The sequence below is a fragment of the Neodiprion fabricii genome, chromosome 4 (genome assembly GCF_021155785.1).
Source record: "Neodiprion fabricii isolate iyNeoFabr1 chromosome 4, iyNeoFabr1.1, whole genome shotgun sequence".
Taxonomy (NCBI): Eukaryota; Metazoa; Arthropoda; class Insecta; order Hymenoptera; family Diprionidae; genus Neodiprion; species Neodiprion fabricii.
The window spans coordinates 16,651,830-16,668,715 of record NC_060242.1 but is presented as its reverse complement, the minus strand read 5'-3'; the positions used below and the strand labels follow the sequence as shown (position 1 = coordinate 16,668,715).

Genomic DNA, 16,886 nt, shown 5'->3' with positions numbered 1-16,886 from the left:
CGAGAGACTTGTGCGCGTAGATAAATCACCGGGAGATGAAGATGAAGTTTTTGTGCTTTCTGGTTCCGTAAATAACCCCAAGTTTTAGATTTCCACTAGGGTGTCGCAGATTTTGCAGTTCAGAATATAAAGACGAATAAATTACCGTGTGTCTTGTATCCGTTGTTTTCCTGCGGCAGCACTGCATCACCGGTGATTGTATCACTCGAGCCGTTCAATGCCACGTTCGTGACGGGCCTGCCTCGCTGCGTAGGAGAAGAAACGGACGACGAGCGTCCCTGAAAAAAGTGTATCCCTTTAATTGACGAACCGCGGTAAGTTCCGGATATTATTCCCGTTGTTTGCCACTCGAATGTCGCTTTACTCACTGAATTCGACAATGCCAGCCCTTCCATTTTCTCTTCCACGTCTGCCATGTTACTGATACCACTATCTTTGCTGGTCGTCGCTTTCTCAAGACGCTCAAAACCGTAATTTTGAATTTCTGCCGTTGTCCGCCTCAACGATCTGCGAAACGGACGACAAATTTGTTGAGATTTCGTTGGGAAAAAATCAGACAGGTGTATTCCCATTTCTATTGAACATACCATGCTACGAGATACTTACTTGTAAACCTCTTCGGGGTTTAAATGGTCGTCATCCATATCGATATCAGTCTCAACTCTTGTTCGAGCTGGGGAATGAGGCATTCTTGAAGGCGGAGTGCCGGGAGAAACTGGATTACTAGATCCGGATGATCTTCTCAGGTGATTTTGGACCAGGGTCAATGCTGCTTCCTAAAATACAGTCATAATTACTCAAGAAACACGAATGCGATCGTGACTTGGAAATCGAATGCGACTCCCGTTTGTTCAGTTACTAAATACAGCGGAACGATCGTCGCGACTTACTTGGTAAGGTTTTGGTAAATCAGAGAGTATCATTGTCACTTGAGGTGTATTCAAATTGTAAAGTGCTATAACTGCGTTTTGAGCGTGCCTCCTGACATCCTGACTTTTCATGTCGTTTGTCCAATCCAACAATCTCGCTAGAGCCGAGGCTGCGGAACTATTCAAAGCCGACGGTACGGCCGTGTCGGCGATCTGCGATATGAAAGTGAGAGTGGCTACTTTGACCCGAGAATTTGGTGTCTGCGTAGGGTCGGTCAAGAAGCGTAATACTGTAGGCAAGAGTTGTTCTCCTGGGAATTGTTCTCTGTAAGCGAAAAAAAAATTAAATCTATTAATATGATCAATAAACTTTACGATCAACATAATCGTTTTATCACAAAACAAGCTTCTTACTTTACAACGTCCAAGGTTTTGTGAATTTTAGTTTGTATCGAGCCAAGCAAATCCGTTCCAAGTTTATTCAAAAGCCGGGCGCACAACACGTATAACCAATCGCCTAAATCTTCGCTGTGACTCTCGATCAGATCGTTCAACGTATCCAGGAATAAACTCAACACTTTAGTATAGGAGTCCATGAACATTTTCGCAAAGATATCCGTTATTTTTCGCAATTCCGTCGCCGTCAACGTATTTCCATTTGCTAAAAAATGCTGAAGACCAAGCAGGCCTTCTTTACGATCGCCCCAATGCTTGCGACCACAATTTTCAATGATTTCTTTAATATCCTGCAAAGAAAAGTGGGTAAAAATCAGACTTTGGTAACCGTTTAATTTCAGGTATACTTTCAAGGTGTTGCGTTGTGTCTTAGTCTCAATAATATTTTTTTGTTCATTATCGTGATCTGTTTTTATTGATAACAGTATGAAAAACGGTTGTGGATCAGAGAAATAAAGGGTAATGTAAGCAGAACAGCTAGAAAAAATTGAAATAGAGTAAGGTGAATAGAGGAACGATTCCAACGTTAAGAATAGTTTGGATAATTATTCAATTTCCATCTCGTCTTTGTCTAGGAAAAATAACGTGCTCGCTACAGGTAATTTTTGAATAGTTCCAAAAGATACTCCTTACTTTGAATTTCAAATGTATCACAGACAATCGATGAAGAATGGGGAAAGTATAAACTTTAGCAAAAAAAGAAAGAAAACGACACAAAAAATAAACAAACCAATAACAGACAACAAACCTTAGGGATAGATTGATCCCACAAATCACGATACAATCTTTGTTGTGATCCGCTCCATGAAAACGACTAACGAATGCATTGGACGAATGGAAGGGGCGAACAGGTCACAGCGAACGAAGTCACAGCAAACGCATCGTCACATTAGTCCCAACCAAACAAACACGCCACAACAGAATAACAAAAAAAAAAAACCAAACATGCATTAGCCACATTTATTAATGCACGTCAAGCTTCAAAATATAATTTTTACCTATATTATCTCTGTACTCTTTCTTTTCTCCCATCTACGATGATTGACAAGAAACATTCAACTATACATAAAGGTTCTTCACGAAAGTAACGACAGACTTAATAGACGAAGGGAAGGTAATTACAAAATTAAAAAAGAGAAGAGAAAAACCGAGTAATCGAGTATTGAAATCAAAAGAAGACAGAGAGAATCAGGGCGTCTGGTGACATGAAATATAAAAATCACATGTTTATTATTATTATTAATGACAATGACAATGGCGTATATATGATGTACAAACGAGTAGTCACTAACTTTACATCTATGTTAATATTGTCTGAACCTTTAATTTTGCTCTAGCATCCAAGAGTTCAGAAAAAGAAACTGATGTTATGATGTTTAAATTACTCACTTCGCTCGGCCGCCGAAAACTGTCCATGCTGCGCTCCGAGCAAATGCTGTTGGTTTCGCTGTCGTCGCTGTGATCCCCTTTGCCTCTTGGAGTTCTGGTGTAACTATCAATACTGTCAAATGTTAGAGCATCGGCAAGAGCTGATTCCGCCTCTCGCGATTGTTGGAGCATTTTTTGCGCCATAACCGGCCTAGTCGGAGGCCTGTCGGTGGGAGACATGTGAAGATTTCGATCTCTGAAATCCAGACAAGACGAAATATTTCTTTGAAAACTTTTGTTCATCGATCATTGATGCCTTTTCTTTTTTACTCCAATTTACGATAGATGTTACCCACCGTAATTTACTTCCGAAACTTCTTTCCATTCCAAAACGCTGCGGACTCGGTTCTCTGCTGTTTCCGGTACTTCTTATTCCCTGTCCGGACAATCTTCTCGGTCTTGCCATAAGAGATTCTCCCCCTTCCCTGTTGTACGTTGCGTAGCTCAATCTCGAAGATGGTGAGCCAGATCTGCTGTTGGCTGTAATTGGAGGAAAAACGGAAACGGTTTAAAGCAATTAAAAATACAGCTAGGTATAATACAATTAATCGAAATTCGCTTACGTTGAGATTGCGACACTCCTGCAACCCTTGTTCTAGTTCTCGCCATTCTTTCCGGACTGGCGACAGCACTTTGCGGATCCGGAGATTTGGCTGGTCGAGCTAAGCAGGATTGAAAAAAAGAAACCATAACCATTTATTGCCAGATACGGACAAGAAAACTGTTTTCGAATCGAACCATGGGGTGAAAAAAATGTGAAGGCCACAACTGAATCTATACCTGATTTTCCTCGCTGATTACTAATATCATTATCTGGGATCCAGAGCAGCGACAACGGCAGCATGATATTAAAAATGTGATAAAAGTACAGCTTACATAGTTAATATATATGTACATATATCTTTATTTAGTTCGAATCTGGGCATCAGAATAAGGTTACATGCACAACTGTTTCAGGAAAATAAGGACGTAGTAAAACATACAATCGTAGAAATCAATAGTGAAAACGAGGATAAAAGCGGTATAAGAAGATTAAATAAGATAAAGTAAAGAGCACAATTGAGCATACGGAAATCGTGAAAATGTACAATGTAGGAAAATATATAATCGTAGACAGTAATAGCGAGGGTAGGAATGAAAGGAGACTATTAAGGAAAACGAAATGACTTAAGATACACAGCCGTCCTTACAATCGTAAACACAGGTCAGTAGTAAGGAAAACTAAAAATTTGTTACCACAATCACTTACGTAGCGTTGCTTTATGACGATACATGTTTGCGTAAACCATTCTCGCCTTGGCTCGTTGAGCTGCTTGTAGATCTATCGCACTTGTCGATCTGGCGTCAGGTGTTATGCGGCCTAGAGAAGAGATGTGTCAAGATTTTTAGATTTACTCTTGGTGCCAGGATCGAGACAAAAGCGAAATATAACATGCCGAATAATTTACTGGGAATTATCAGGTGTACAGATAACATTGACATTATTTCTTTACCTCCAAGCTTCTCAAACTGTTAAGGACTCTTATTCACCTTGCGCGATGAATCGAAATAAGAATTAAAGATGTAACAAACCAACGTACGTTGACGGATAAAAATATAATACAGATAAATTTTCTACTACTTATAAATCAAAGAAAAGCGATCGAAAATGTAAATTTCGTCTAAAAAAAGTAGGTAAATACATAAAGAGGGATAAAATAATGTTAGATTAATGGAAGGAAAGAGTGATCTACACAAGTCAATTAGCAGGTTACATAATTTATAGGCGTGAAATTGTTTTTTTGTCAATTTAATTACAATGATTATCAGTAGGTCTTTGTAGAATAGGAATTCCAGACTGACGATACGATCTAGGCAAAGACGGAGTCCTTCTCAGAGGGCCATGCAATCCTGCCTGACCATGATGTAAGTTTTCTGTACTACCTTTATGTTACAATATAAGGTAATAAAAGTCCAAAAGCAGCATGTAAGAAAAAAACCGTAATTCTTTTAGTTTAGAAAAACCCACTGATCCGTGATTGTCGTGCGCACAGCTAGATATTCAGAATAATGAATGGGCGAGAAAAAAGTGTTCATCATTATTTTTACATCGATTTTATCTCCCACAAATATTTGAACACTTTTTTTTCTTTCTTTTTACAACAATGTTTTTTTTTGCCCGGAGAGGAAAACGTCTCTTTATTAACATCCAATTCTTTCTACAGAGTTTTACATTTTACCTGCAGCGCTGAGTGTCGGTCTAGGAACCCTTGGACTGATGCTGGTAGATCTGCCAACTAGACTGTTGATACTGCCACTGTTACTCAGAGACATGAGCGATCTTTTATAACTGGCATCCAAGCTCTTGAGCAAAACCTCAGCCTGTTCCGGAAAATGTTCTTGGAATGCCCAGTAAGACCTGTTGGAGAAAAAAATTAACATCACAGGCATGAGAATAACAACAAAAAAAAAAAATATAAGAAAGACATCAATTTTTGCAATTTACTTTCTCGCCGCTGCTCTGGCATCGGCGTCTGAATCAGCGATGCCTTTTTTAACGGCTTCTTGTAAAGCGGCTACATGTCTCTGAAGCACATTCGTAGCCCAACACTGAAGTATCAGGTGAAGAAACTCGCAAGACGCCCTTCTGATATCTTTGCTTTTGCTGTTCATACTGGCCGTAATTATCGGTATGTATCTGGGACTGTGGGTGTGCTGCAAAATGAATCGTACAGCAACAGCGCCGGAAGTCGCCATGACCTGAAATGACCACATTACGTATGAAAATAGTGAAGAAGTTGGGAAAATTCAGCAGATGTGAACTCAAGGCTATTAAACGTAGTTAAAAACGATGCTCTGCAGGATAAAAGAGTGGAAATAATGACCCGATAATTAGATTCCATGTCGAGCGACTCTGCGTGTTGTTAACGAGCGACATTGCGCTAATGCCATAAAGAGAAACGGTTTCAAATGAGTAAAAATATAACCTTGAACAATTAGCTATATGTACACACACACACACACACGGTTACTCTAAGAGACTCTCTTACCTTGGCGCTGTTGGGTATGAGATTGATAAGCGTTGGCAATACACATTCTCCAAAACTGGCAAATTTATTTTTGAGTTGATAGCTCAGGAAGGCAACTGTTATAGCCGCTTCCTTGACAACCTGCGATCTCAGATCCATGCATGCTGCTTCAAACGATCTTTGGACGTTCTTCAGGCACTCTGTGAAATTGTCGAAATTAGCCCCACCGGCTATCAATATACCACGCAGTTTCTTCATCTGGAAAATGAAACGATCTGTTCAGCACTTTGTGTCGACTTTGTCTTTTCGGTTTTTTATGCGATTTTTCTTTTGATCGCCAAACTTACGCTCTCGTTTCTCTGCTTCCAATCTTTTTTATCGTCACCTACTACATCCTTAATGCTCTTCATTTGTTCCTCCAAATCTTTTGCGGAGAATAACTTCACTGCCGGTACATCCTCAAACGCGTTGAGGAAAGATTCTTCGTCGATAGCGCCAGCTTGGCCTGAAGAAATTTTTGCATTTCTAATTAGGAAACCGTTTTAGCAAAGTACAAAATTGTGCCTAACCATAATTTTTTCCGTGACCTGATGATAATTGATCGTGTTGATGTGTCAGCAATTTATGGAAAGGTGAGGAGAAAAACACAAAAAGCATCAAAGCGTGACAAGTGATGAAATTTGATATGACAAAGGTTGCATTATGTGCAAATACTTCTTAATTCAAAGAAAAATAAAAATACTGTGGTCCAAGATTTTTGAGAATCGTTCCAAAAACAAATGTAGATGTGTGAATAAGACGTGTAGAATGACGATGTAGACGGATGCTTTCGGCTTTGTCGGTATTTGAATGATTTTTTGTCAACCGACAGAATAATTTGACCTTTCATTCATTGGTCAAGAATTTAATCCGCTAAAATTTTTAACAGTCTAAAGTAAAGACTAAAAATACATAGTTCAACTTCCACTAACAAACAAATGTTTGATCTTGACACAATTTCAAACTGGACGAAACTATTTTGTTCGGTTGATACTATATTATGGTGGCTATAACGTTTAAAAACTCCTTGAATCAATTTGACAGTAGAACTTTATTCAGCAATTATTTTTTTTAAGATAAAAAAAAATATAAAGCAGCGTTTTCTATTTCCTCATGTCAAATAAAACGAACAATTTGATACATTATGTTGAGAAACTGGATACTTTTTATAATCTCTGTACTCTAATAAATACGACGTAATTAATTATAATCAATCGGTATGTATCTATTTACAAATTCGTTCTCAACATCCAATAACGTTAACAAAAATAAAACCTCAACGCTAATCGGCACTACCTTTACAGTTTATAAGCCACCATAATGAATGATACTACATTCAATGACAATAATAATACTTATGACAGGGATATAAATGTTTTGCTAAGTTTTTTTTATTTTGCAATAATAATAGGTACCTGCCGCTGATTTTGCGGATGAACTGTATTTTAGAGGTGCCCTTTTCGTCGTAGACGTTGTACTACCAGGCGGAGCTGTGTTATACAGGGGAATAGTTAGCAAGCTTGCATCAATCGCTATTAATTTTATCTTTTTTATTTAGTTTTATTCAATTTCGATAAGCAGTAAGATTGCACTTGTTTTTGCTTCATCACATGTACGAATCAGTCTGATCAACTTCTAATAATTTTATCAAATCTTAAGATTAGATCAAACTACTCTATGTAGCGCTAAAATTCAAGTTGAACATAATTTTCTCTCAGATAATTGCGAAATAAATATGAAGGATAAGAATTCTCGACCTCGTGGATAATATATTATTGAATCTTGGTGAGCGGTCAATTATATGTATAACGTATTTTTTATTAACGTTTCGGCCCGGATATGGGCCCTCCTCAGAACGATTAATTTATTTAACTGTCAAGAACAAAATACATTTTTTATAAGAAAAGTACAATCAGACATTAAATACTATAGATGTAATACTCTTAAGACTATTGTATATTATAGGTTGGTGAGTACAAATTGATTAATTGTTAAAAAAGATAGGCTTAGAGAGTAATTTACCTTTTTATAGGAAGGGGATTAAGATACAAGTCGAATTCATAAAATACAATTTGTCGAGCCAAAGTTCTTCAAGTAACAGTAGTCGTTGTCGACTCCTCCGGTTGTTTAAAGTGTAGGAGTTACAAATTGGAGGTAATTAATTAAAAAAACTATGTATCATCACTGTCTATATGTCAATGTATTAAAAAAAGTTTTAAAGAAAGGTTTTTATAGCAGTTGAATTAGTTTACGCAATGTCCAAGAAAGTGGTATTGGGATCTTTATGACCCTGTTTTCCATGTCTAACAAAAATTTTGTTGAACCGTTTGGGTCAACTGGTGAATAACGACTGATGGGAGAAACAAATATGACCCAGAGTGAAGGTGAACCAGAAATAAACATATATAAGAAAAAAACAGAGAAATTATGTAAAAAAACTGTGCCATGGGGACAATAATTTTATGTGTATAGTTAAGGTTAAACAATGTGTGATATGTGGGCGGAGATTAGCGGTTTGTAAATATTGCTAAGATGTTCAACATCTTGTCTGAGGTTAACGGAATTAGTGTGTCCTACAATATTGCACATTTCTAGTAATAACCTTTTATAATAATTAGGTTCTTCACAGAGGATGTTTGTATTGTCATAGCTAAAAGTATGTTGTTTATTGGTCACATGTTTTGTTAGAGCAGTGTGACGTTCTTCATTCTCATGTACATTGCGTTGATGTTCTTTGATTCTGGTGTTTAGATGGCGGCCAGTTTGTCCGATATAAACTTGATTGCAATCATTGCAAGGTATTTTGTACACAACATTGGATCGTTTGCCTATGGGGATCCTATCTTTTTCCGAATCAAAGACTATTTGTAAGTCTTTTGAATTTTTTCCCACAAACTTGACATTATGTTTAGTAAATAGACTCCCCCCCACCTCCAGAGTCAAAGATAGCTTTACTTTAGTTAAAACAATAAAAAAATTGATTATTCCAGACAACTACATTTTAATATCGCTAGATGTAATATCTCTTTTCACCAATGTTCCGACAGACCTTGCTATGCACGCAGTAAATAACCGTTGGGCCTCTCTAGATAAAAAGATCCCAATTCCACTCAGTGAACTAGTTAAAGCCTTAAATATTTGTTTCGATTCGGCAATCTTTAAATTTAACAATGACACATATGCACAACAATTCGGGTTGCCCATGGGATCCCCTCTCTTTCCCATCCTATCAGATCTTGTGATGGAAGACCTAGAAAGGTCATGCATTAGCAATCTAGATTTTGATTTACCCTTCTACTTCCGATATGTTGACGATATTCTAACTGCAGTCCCTAAAGAAAAAATAGATTACACACTGACTATTTTCAACCAATATCATGCACGACTACAATTCACCATTGAAATAGAAGATAATAACGCCATCAATTTCCTAGATTTATTGCTGATACACAACAACACTAAAATCAAAACAGATTGGTTACACAAAAAAACCTGGTCTCAAAGATATTTGAATTTTAATTCCCACCACCCGATGACCTACAAGATAGGTACCATCTTTAATCTTGTTGATCGAGCCATCAAACTTTCAAGTACAGAATTCCATGAAAAAAATCTGTCACTCATATATAAGATATTAAGATGGAATGATTATCCTTACGGCCTATTACACAAACATATAAATAAGAGCTGCTCCCATATCAACAACTTACTTGACAATAATATTGACTCTGCAGACGACAACAATAGACCAGCCACTACATTTATTCCCATCCCATATGTATCTGGTCTATTTGAGTCACTGAACCATCTATTTACTAAACATAATGTCAAGTTTGTGGGAAAAAATTCAAAAGACTTACAAATAGTCTTTGATTCGGAAAAAGATAGGATCCCCATAGGCAAACGATCCAATGTTGTGTACAAAATACCTTGCAATGATTGCAATCAAGTTTATATCGGACAAACTGGCCGCCATCTAAACACCAGAATCAAAGAACATCAACGCAATGTACATGAGAATGAAGAACGTCACACTGCTCTAACAAAACATGTGACCAATAAACAACATACTTTTAGCTATGACAATACAAACATCCTCTGTGAAGAACCTAATTATTATAAAAGGTTATTACTAGAAATGTGCAATATTGTAGGACACACTAATTCCGTTAACCTCAGACAAGATGTTGAACATCTTAGCAATATTTACAAACCGCTAATCTCCGCCCACATATCACACATTGTTTAACCTTAACTATACACATAAAATTATTGTCCCCATGGCACAGTTTTTTTACATAATTTCTCTGTTTTTTTCTTATATATGTTTATTTCTGGTTCACCTTCACTCTGGGTCATATTTGTTTCTCCCATCAGTCGTTATTCACCAGTTGACCCAAACGGTTCAACAAAATTTTTGTTAGACATGGAAAACAGGGTCATAAAGATCCCAATACCACTTTCTTGGACATTGCGTAAACTAATTCAACTGCTATAAAAACCTTTCTTTAAAACTTTTTTTAATACATTGACATATAGACAGTGATGATACATAGTTTTTTTAATTAATTACCTCCAATTTGTAACTCCTACACTTTAAACAACCGGAGGAGTCGACAACGACTACTGTTACTTGAAGAACTTTGGCTCGACAAATTGTATTTTACGAATTCGACTTGTATCTTAATCCCCTTCCTACAAAAAGGTAAATTACTCTCTAAGCCTATCTTTTTTAACAATTAATCAATTTGTACTCACCAACCTATAATATACAATAGCCTTAAGAGTATTACATCTATAGTATTTAATGTCTGATTGTACTTTTTTTATAAAAAATGTATTTTGTCCTTGACAGTTAAATAAATTAATCGTTCTGAGGAGGGCCCATATCCGGGCCGAAACGTTAATAAAAAATACGTTATACATATAATTGACCGCTCACCGAGATTCAATAATATATTGAAAAATAAAGTTACTTTGCAGAAAATAAATTCTACTTTTCACTCAGTACAATTTCTCTAAATATTTTCTTCAGCCGTTAATCAACGTCAGCGTATGATTGACATTAAAGCATGCTTCAAATAAACCATGCCAAAACTAGAAACAATATACTATTAAACCCACAAATTGTTGTAAAAAACCTGAGATACGAATTAAAAAAATCGATCAGAATCGTTTCTCTGAGTTACATAACGACGAATATTTGTGGATACTAAGTTAATAGCAATCAATGTAGTAGCGATGATGCGAGGTAAGAAATACGATAGCAGAGCGTGCTCACAGAGATGCGTAATGAATACAAATGCAAACAACTCTAACAACTTTCGTGACTGCTTGATGAATATATGATCAAATTTTATTTGCCGTAATAACAAGTATCGGCAACGGAATAAAAAAATACCTGGAGTTGATTGCACGGATTTGGCGGGTCCAAACTGTCCTCGCTTTTGCACGGCGCTTGTTGATCTTTTCACAGGAGCGGATTTGATCTGAGTGGAAAAAAATTTGGCAATTATTGATGGAATAACGGGGAAAAATGTGCACCAATTTGATAAATCAATCGTTTGAAAAAAGAAATGAGATTTCACTTACCGCTCGGTCTGTTTCATCTTCGTCTTTCATTGCTGAAACAAATCCAAGTGAAAAATATTAAAAAACGATGCAACCATGAAGTTGAGACACTCTGTCAGACTTCAAAAGCGAATAAATTCTCCTTCAGCCAATTGACTTTAATCTAGATTTAGAGCCTATGACGAATTGATCGCAGTGGCAAAAAAGTCTATATACCTAAAAGCATCATCTATCGTGTGTAATTATCCGAACGATTGATTCATCACATAGAAGAAATACCGCTGCTAAGCAAAAAAGGAAAACTACAAGGACCAACGAATCACAGAAACGTTATATATTCTGTTTCACTCTCCCATTCGTTTATAAAACAAGAAAAATAAGTAAAAAGGACAATGTGGATTGATTTTGAATTCGTTAAGTCTCATTTTATTCCTGCTTAGCATTGTTCTCTGATAAATCTTTGAAAAAATATATTGGAATCTTCTCTGCCTGAACAATAGCCAATACCTAGGTCAGGGTGGAGCCAAGGTGGTTTATGGATGTCACAGTGACATCCTCTGGCTCTTGCGCCGGGATGTTTCACCACGTTGTCCCACTGAAGAATCCAAGCGCTACTCGGATCCCATATCCCCTTATCCATGCTTGGAAATTTTTTTAATCCACGTCGCGAGCATCTGTGCTCGTTTGAGACGATCATCTTGGTACTGTTATTTATTTATTTACACGCTTTTTTACTTTGAACTGACCGCTGACCAAGGATCAGATTTGAATTTATTTCAAGTTTACAATTTTTAACACAGTTTTAATTTTTGTAAAATACAATAGAAAATTTCTTTGTTAAAAATCAAAAACTAAATACGATTAGACCATCGGTTCTACAGAGCAGCACACCGAATAAATGAAGTTTCGTAATTGAACTAAATATTTTATTGTCTAGCAGCCACGTTTGGTTATATTTCATGTGAAATACGGTGAAAGCTATGCCACATTGTATTCAATATTCCAGGCTAGAATCTAACAATAACAATTCAAGATTCAATTAAAACTTTCGCAATTGTCTGCACTGCAATGTTGAATTAATTTTAGGTATGCATTTTTTTTCCAATCTTACTTTTTTTCAAAAGTTGTTATACATATAAGGTGAGAAAAAAAAAATCTGCGCGCAAGAATTTGCAATTCACAAAACAAAAATTTGTTATTCCTATTTAACGAACAATTTTTCTAAAAATCTGACTCATTTTGGGATTTGGGTTTTTGAGGTCAATAATGTAGAATTTGAAATATCTGCTATAACATCTTTATTGCAATCTTATTACAAAATGATAGCTGTAGGTGTAAGAGTGTAAAGTATTTTTTTTTTTTTTTTGCCATGTGATGTAATATTTCAAATTCTAGTTGTCCTAAACAGATGATTCAAAAAGATTATTAAAATATGTGAGTATGGCTATGGTCCAAACTATAATCATATCTATATTTGCAAACATTTGCGATTTCACATGACGTTAAATTGAAGTATTATTTTTTCACGTTTTTTTCATTACATTATTCCCTCAAGTAATTTCAATGGAACCAAATGAGACGATTGTAGTGCAAACCATAGCTATATTTATATATTTTGACAATTTTTGAATTTTCTGTCTAGGATACCTGAAACTTCAGAAATTCGGGCGACAGCAAAAAAAAAAAAAACAGCACGCTTTGGTGCTTACAGCCACCATTTCGTAATATTTTACAATAAAAAATTTTTGAATCAGTTCAAATTCTATATACCGCCCCTAAAAATCCAAATTCCTAAATTCTTAAGAGATTATTAGAAAAAAATTCTAGAAAATGAAATAAAAACATGCGCTCACACAAGAATCCCCCCTTCAACGCTACCCTGTATATAAAAATAGATATGCATTCATACGTGTGCATACGTATGTACATGTGTATATTCGATACACGTGTATTCGATTGTTCTATCTCGACGGTACGGTGAATTAAAATAAAACTAGAAGAAACCGTTAATTTGAGGAATTGTATAATGATTACCTAGAGATAAATAATGAGAGAATAGAAAATTAGAATATACAGCCTGTTCGTGACCCACGCAAGAAGAGTTTCTAAACGCGAGTTTCTACACACGTGAATAACTCGGAATAATAAGCGAAGAACAAAACAAAACAAAACAAAAAAGAATGAGAGGTGAAAAGACGAAAAAACGCAATATTAAAATTACAGTGAACACGATCCTCGCAATCCGGTATTCTCATAAGAATAAAAAGAAGAAGGAATAAGTGAGAAAATCGTCGGTACTTATTACGCGGACGTCGATTGCTAAAACATCGTCGTTTTGCGTTCAAACATTGACGGAGGGGGGGCTATACATACTCCCTACTTGATCGTAATTAGCAAATGAGCATAAACATATGTATACCTGCATCATCGACAATTAATACCTGATGTATATCATAAGCAGATGTTACAAAGAAAGGCATCTCGTGTACGTAAATATGAATTACTCGATTGCATAGATACGAATTACGAATAGACGATGACGACGACGACGTTTCACATCGAGAGAGAAATATTTTCTTTATAGATTGCACAATAAAACATCGGTTTGAATCTACATACTTACAAGTATATATATATATATTATTATACTTTTTCTGTTATGCATAATTATAATAATACTTGTTGAATACGAGAAACATTCCTGAGGTTAAATTTACGCGTACGTGACGTCGCAGCAGCACATCTCACATCATGATCATCATCATCCTCACATATAGGACAGGTAAATTTCTTCTCTCGATGTTATACGGGTTTATATTGTACCGCACCTATCGCTTGTCCCTTATGATTAATACATACACGCTAGGTATGATGTATGTACGTACAAGCTAGCTGGCTGATCAAACATTGCGAAACCGGCACACACATCTGTTTTATTATCGGAAAAGAGACAATCCGCGGTTAATTTGATGAATATTTTGTCTTCGTAGATTTTTTTTACCCACTCCTTGGCTTGCTGAAGAGAAATAATTGAGATGGGTTGACAGAAATGCGAATGAACTGAGCGCATATAAATAAATAAATATATACGGTTAAACGTGGTGTTTTGTAGTGGTGAGAGAAGCTTGATATGCCGTTATTATATTCAGGGAATTGGGCTTCGCATGGTATAATGAAAATAAAACAAAAAAAAAAATTTGTATAATACGAATACCGAGAACAGCAAGAATATAGTCGAAAAATCCCGTATGACAATTTTTGTTTTTTTTCCTAACTACGTGAGAGAACCATCGCGTCAATTATGCGGTACGTCGCAATGTCGATAAAATTCTGAGGTTAATAAACCTGTTTAGTCCGATAATACGTGACTAGAAATGTTGAAATTGCACGGTCGAAAGCGATGAATTTTACAATTTGCTGAACACAGAAGTCGAAAGAGGCTGACGCGAAAAAAAATCACAAAAACGTACATTTACACTCAAGCTGGTATGTAGAATTACGTATCTGCCCAGCAATGGTTTGTTGTTTTTTCATCGTTCTCTCATCTTCTTTGAAGATATGCAAATCTAGCAGATACTAAACCGTATTTTCGGTATGTGGTAAAATATAAATTATTTAACAGTCTTTGAAAGATATTTGATTGCCGGTTAAAAATGACTAATTTTTGAGAGAAACTCTTGCACATCTTCGTTCTATTTTTACACGCGTCGATATAGAATTATGACAATGAAAGAATACAATGTAAACAACACGCTGGTCAAGAATGTATTCGTCGATCGCCGTACGAAGCGGTGCAGAATAAAAAGAAGCCCGAGAAGACGAGAAAAACACCGCCACGCGTTATTTAATTCACAGATCGAATCGCGACGGTTTTGCGAACTCGAAATTGCACAATGAAAGCATCACTGAACGGTACGATTATCGCAATATGTAATTCGTGCATCATAACACACATGAATGGATAATTAGTCGCTGTACTGTTTGAACCTTAAAATTTCGACCTAACGAAATTCAATCATGCGACACAACGACGATCGCTGATTAATAAAACATATTCATACGATGCAGATTATTCGTGTAATGACTTAAAAATTACACAATACTGATCCAGATGAATGAAGATCACAGAGACGATGCAGTGATTTCGACTGATCGTTCTTCCGAAAATGAAATTTTCCCAATTATATTACCATGGAACCGATCGCTTTGAAAATGAGAAAATCAAGCGGGGTGCCCTGGACGATTTTGGCGTTCGCGTACATATCAAAATAAAGCAAAATATTGCGAATTTGTAGAAAACATGCAATTTATTTCTGCGTCAAATAAAAATTAATTGCAGTGTTTTTGTTCAGAATTGCATACGCCATACAGAATCGCGCTTTTGAGGCATTATTCACTTTGCGATACGTGGACTGATATATTTGAAGATATAGACGTTGCATTGAAATCGATCAGGGCATCCCCTAAAATACGAGTATACAATCTGAAAAACGGTGTTGATTATGCGAAAACTAGAAGTTTCATCCCCATCCACACATCTCCCTCCCCCCAAACACATACGCACTCACAAGAAAAAAAAAAAAAACGAAGAAATTATATACCAATACGTATATACCAAGTGTCAGTGCAATGAATGATAAACAAAAAAAATATGAGTATAAATCACCCCCTAAGAATCAAAAAAAAAAAAAACCACCAATATATAAGAAAACAAAAACAATAGTAAATTATTCGGAAGTATGTATTATACGTAATATTTACACGAGAAAAGAAACATAAACTCGACCGGCCGAATCCCGCGATCAAACTGCGCGATGTTGAACCACGATCGGCGTGCGTGAACCATGTGCCAGGGACACAACGCTGCCGATGCGGATAGAATAACTAACGAAGAAGTATCACCGTGGTCCGATATGGGGGGAATCCGCCCCCCCCCCCCCCCCCCCCCCAGGCGTGGTAATTCACCGTACTTTTAGAACGGGGATATAAGTAAAAGGGCGGTGAGAGGAAAAGGGGGAGGAGAGAATAGGGAAGGACTTGCGTTGCACACGAAGGGGGAAGATAATGACGCGTATGTGTAGATGCATGCATAAGTGCATAGTATATGTATTTGTACACGTATGTACATCTCTAGAGGGTAGGGTGGTTGCAAACATTTAGATAGGGTAAAGCGAATATTCGTATGGTGGCCCATATACACAAATATATGTATACATATGTATACACACAATTCCTGCGTGGAAAATAGCGAATAGAGTATCGATTTTTCCTCCCTTTCATCTTCTTACCACCTTTTACACGCTAACATTTGAAGAATAGTAAAGGAATGATTTTATTCATTTATATTTGGGAAAAGAAATCTTTACATCTATGGCATGTACGGATTTTTATTCGATATCAAATCTCGTCAATCGAGATGGCCGCACCTTAATATAAAGTTATTCCAATTGTATGACATAATTTCCAATTGAGGGTAGATTCGGGAGCATAAGTATGTACTTTTAGACCATAATAT

General features: G+C 36.4%; 1 protein-coding gene across 19 annotated transcripts in view; it reads right to left on the bottom strand.

The window, feature by feature from the left end:
* The window catches only part of LOC124180239 (CLIP-associating protein 1-A), a 28,227-nt gene that overhangs the window by 4,737 nt on the left and 6,604 nt on the right, over positions 1-16,886 (bottom strand). For 7 of the 19 annotated variants that reach the window (XM_046565493.1, XM_046565497.1, XM_046565498.1 and 4 more), the window contains exons 7-25: positions 11,393-11,424; positions 11,202-11,289; positions 7,216-7,290; positions 6,109-6,266; positions 5,783-6,019; positions 5,239-5,492; positions 4,973-5,151; positions 4,551-4,676; positions 4,003-4,113; positions 3,534-3,566; positions 3,317-3,415; positions 3,050-3,233; positions 2,715-2,949; positions 2,074-2,139; positions 1,284-1,615; positions 891-1,194; positions 607-776; positions 369-507; positions 146-278 (exon numbers count right to left, since the gene is read on the bottom strand). In XM_046565493.1, coding sequence (XP_046421449.1) covers positions 146-278; positions 369-507; positions 607-776; positions 891-1,194; positions 1,284-1,615; positions 2,074-2,139; positions 2,715-2,949; positions 3,050-3,233; positions 3,317-3,415; positions 3,534-3,566; positions 4,003-4,113; positions 4,551-4,676; positions 4,973-5,151; positions 5,239-5,492; positions 5,783-6,019; positions 6,109-6,266; positions 7,216-7,290; positions 11,202-11,289; positions 11,393-11,424 — 2,955 coding nt within the window. Of the gene's footprint in view, positions 1-145; positions 279-368; positions 508-606; positions 777-890; positions 1,195-1,283; positions 1,616-2,073; positions 2,140-2,714; positions 2,950-3,049; positions 3,234-3,316; positions 3,416-3,533; positions 3,567-4,002; positions 4,114-4,550; positions 4,677-4,972; positions 5,152-5,238; positions 5,493-5,782; positions 6,020-6,108; positions 6,267-7,215; positions 7,291-11,201; positions 11,290-11,392; positions 11,425-11,878; positions 12,470-16,132; positions 16,230-16,886 lie in introns of those variants that run through there. The other 12 variants (XM_046565502.1, XM_046565503.1, XM_046565501.1 and 9 more) reach the window with 10 other exon arrangements.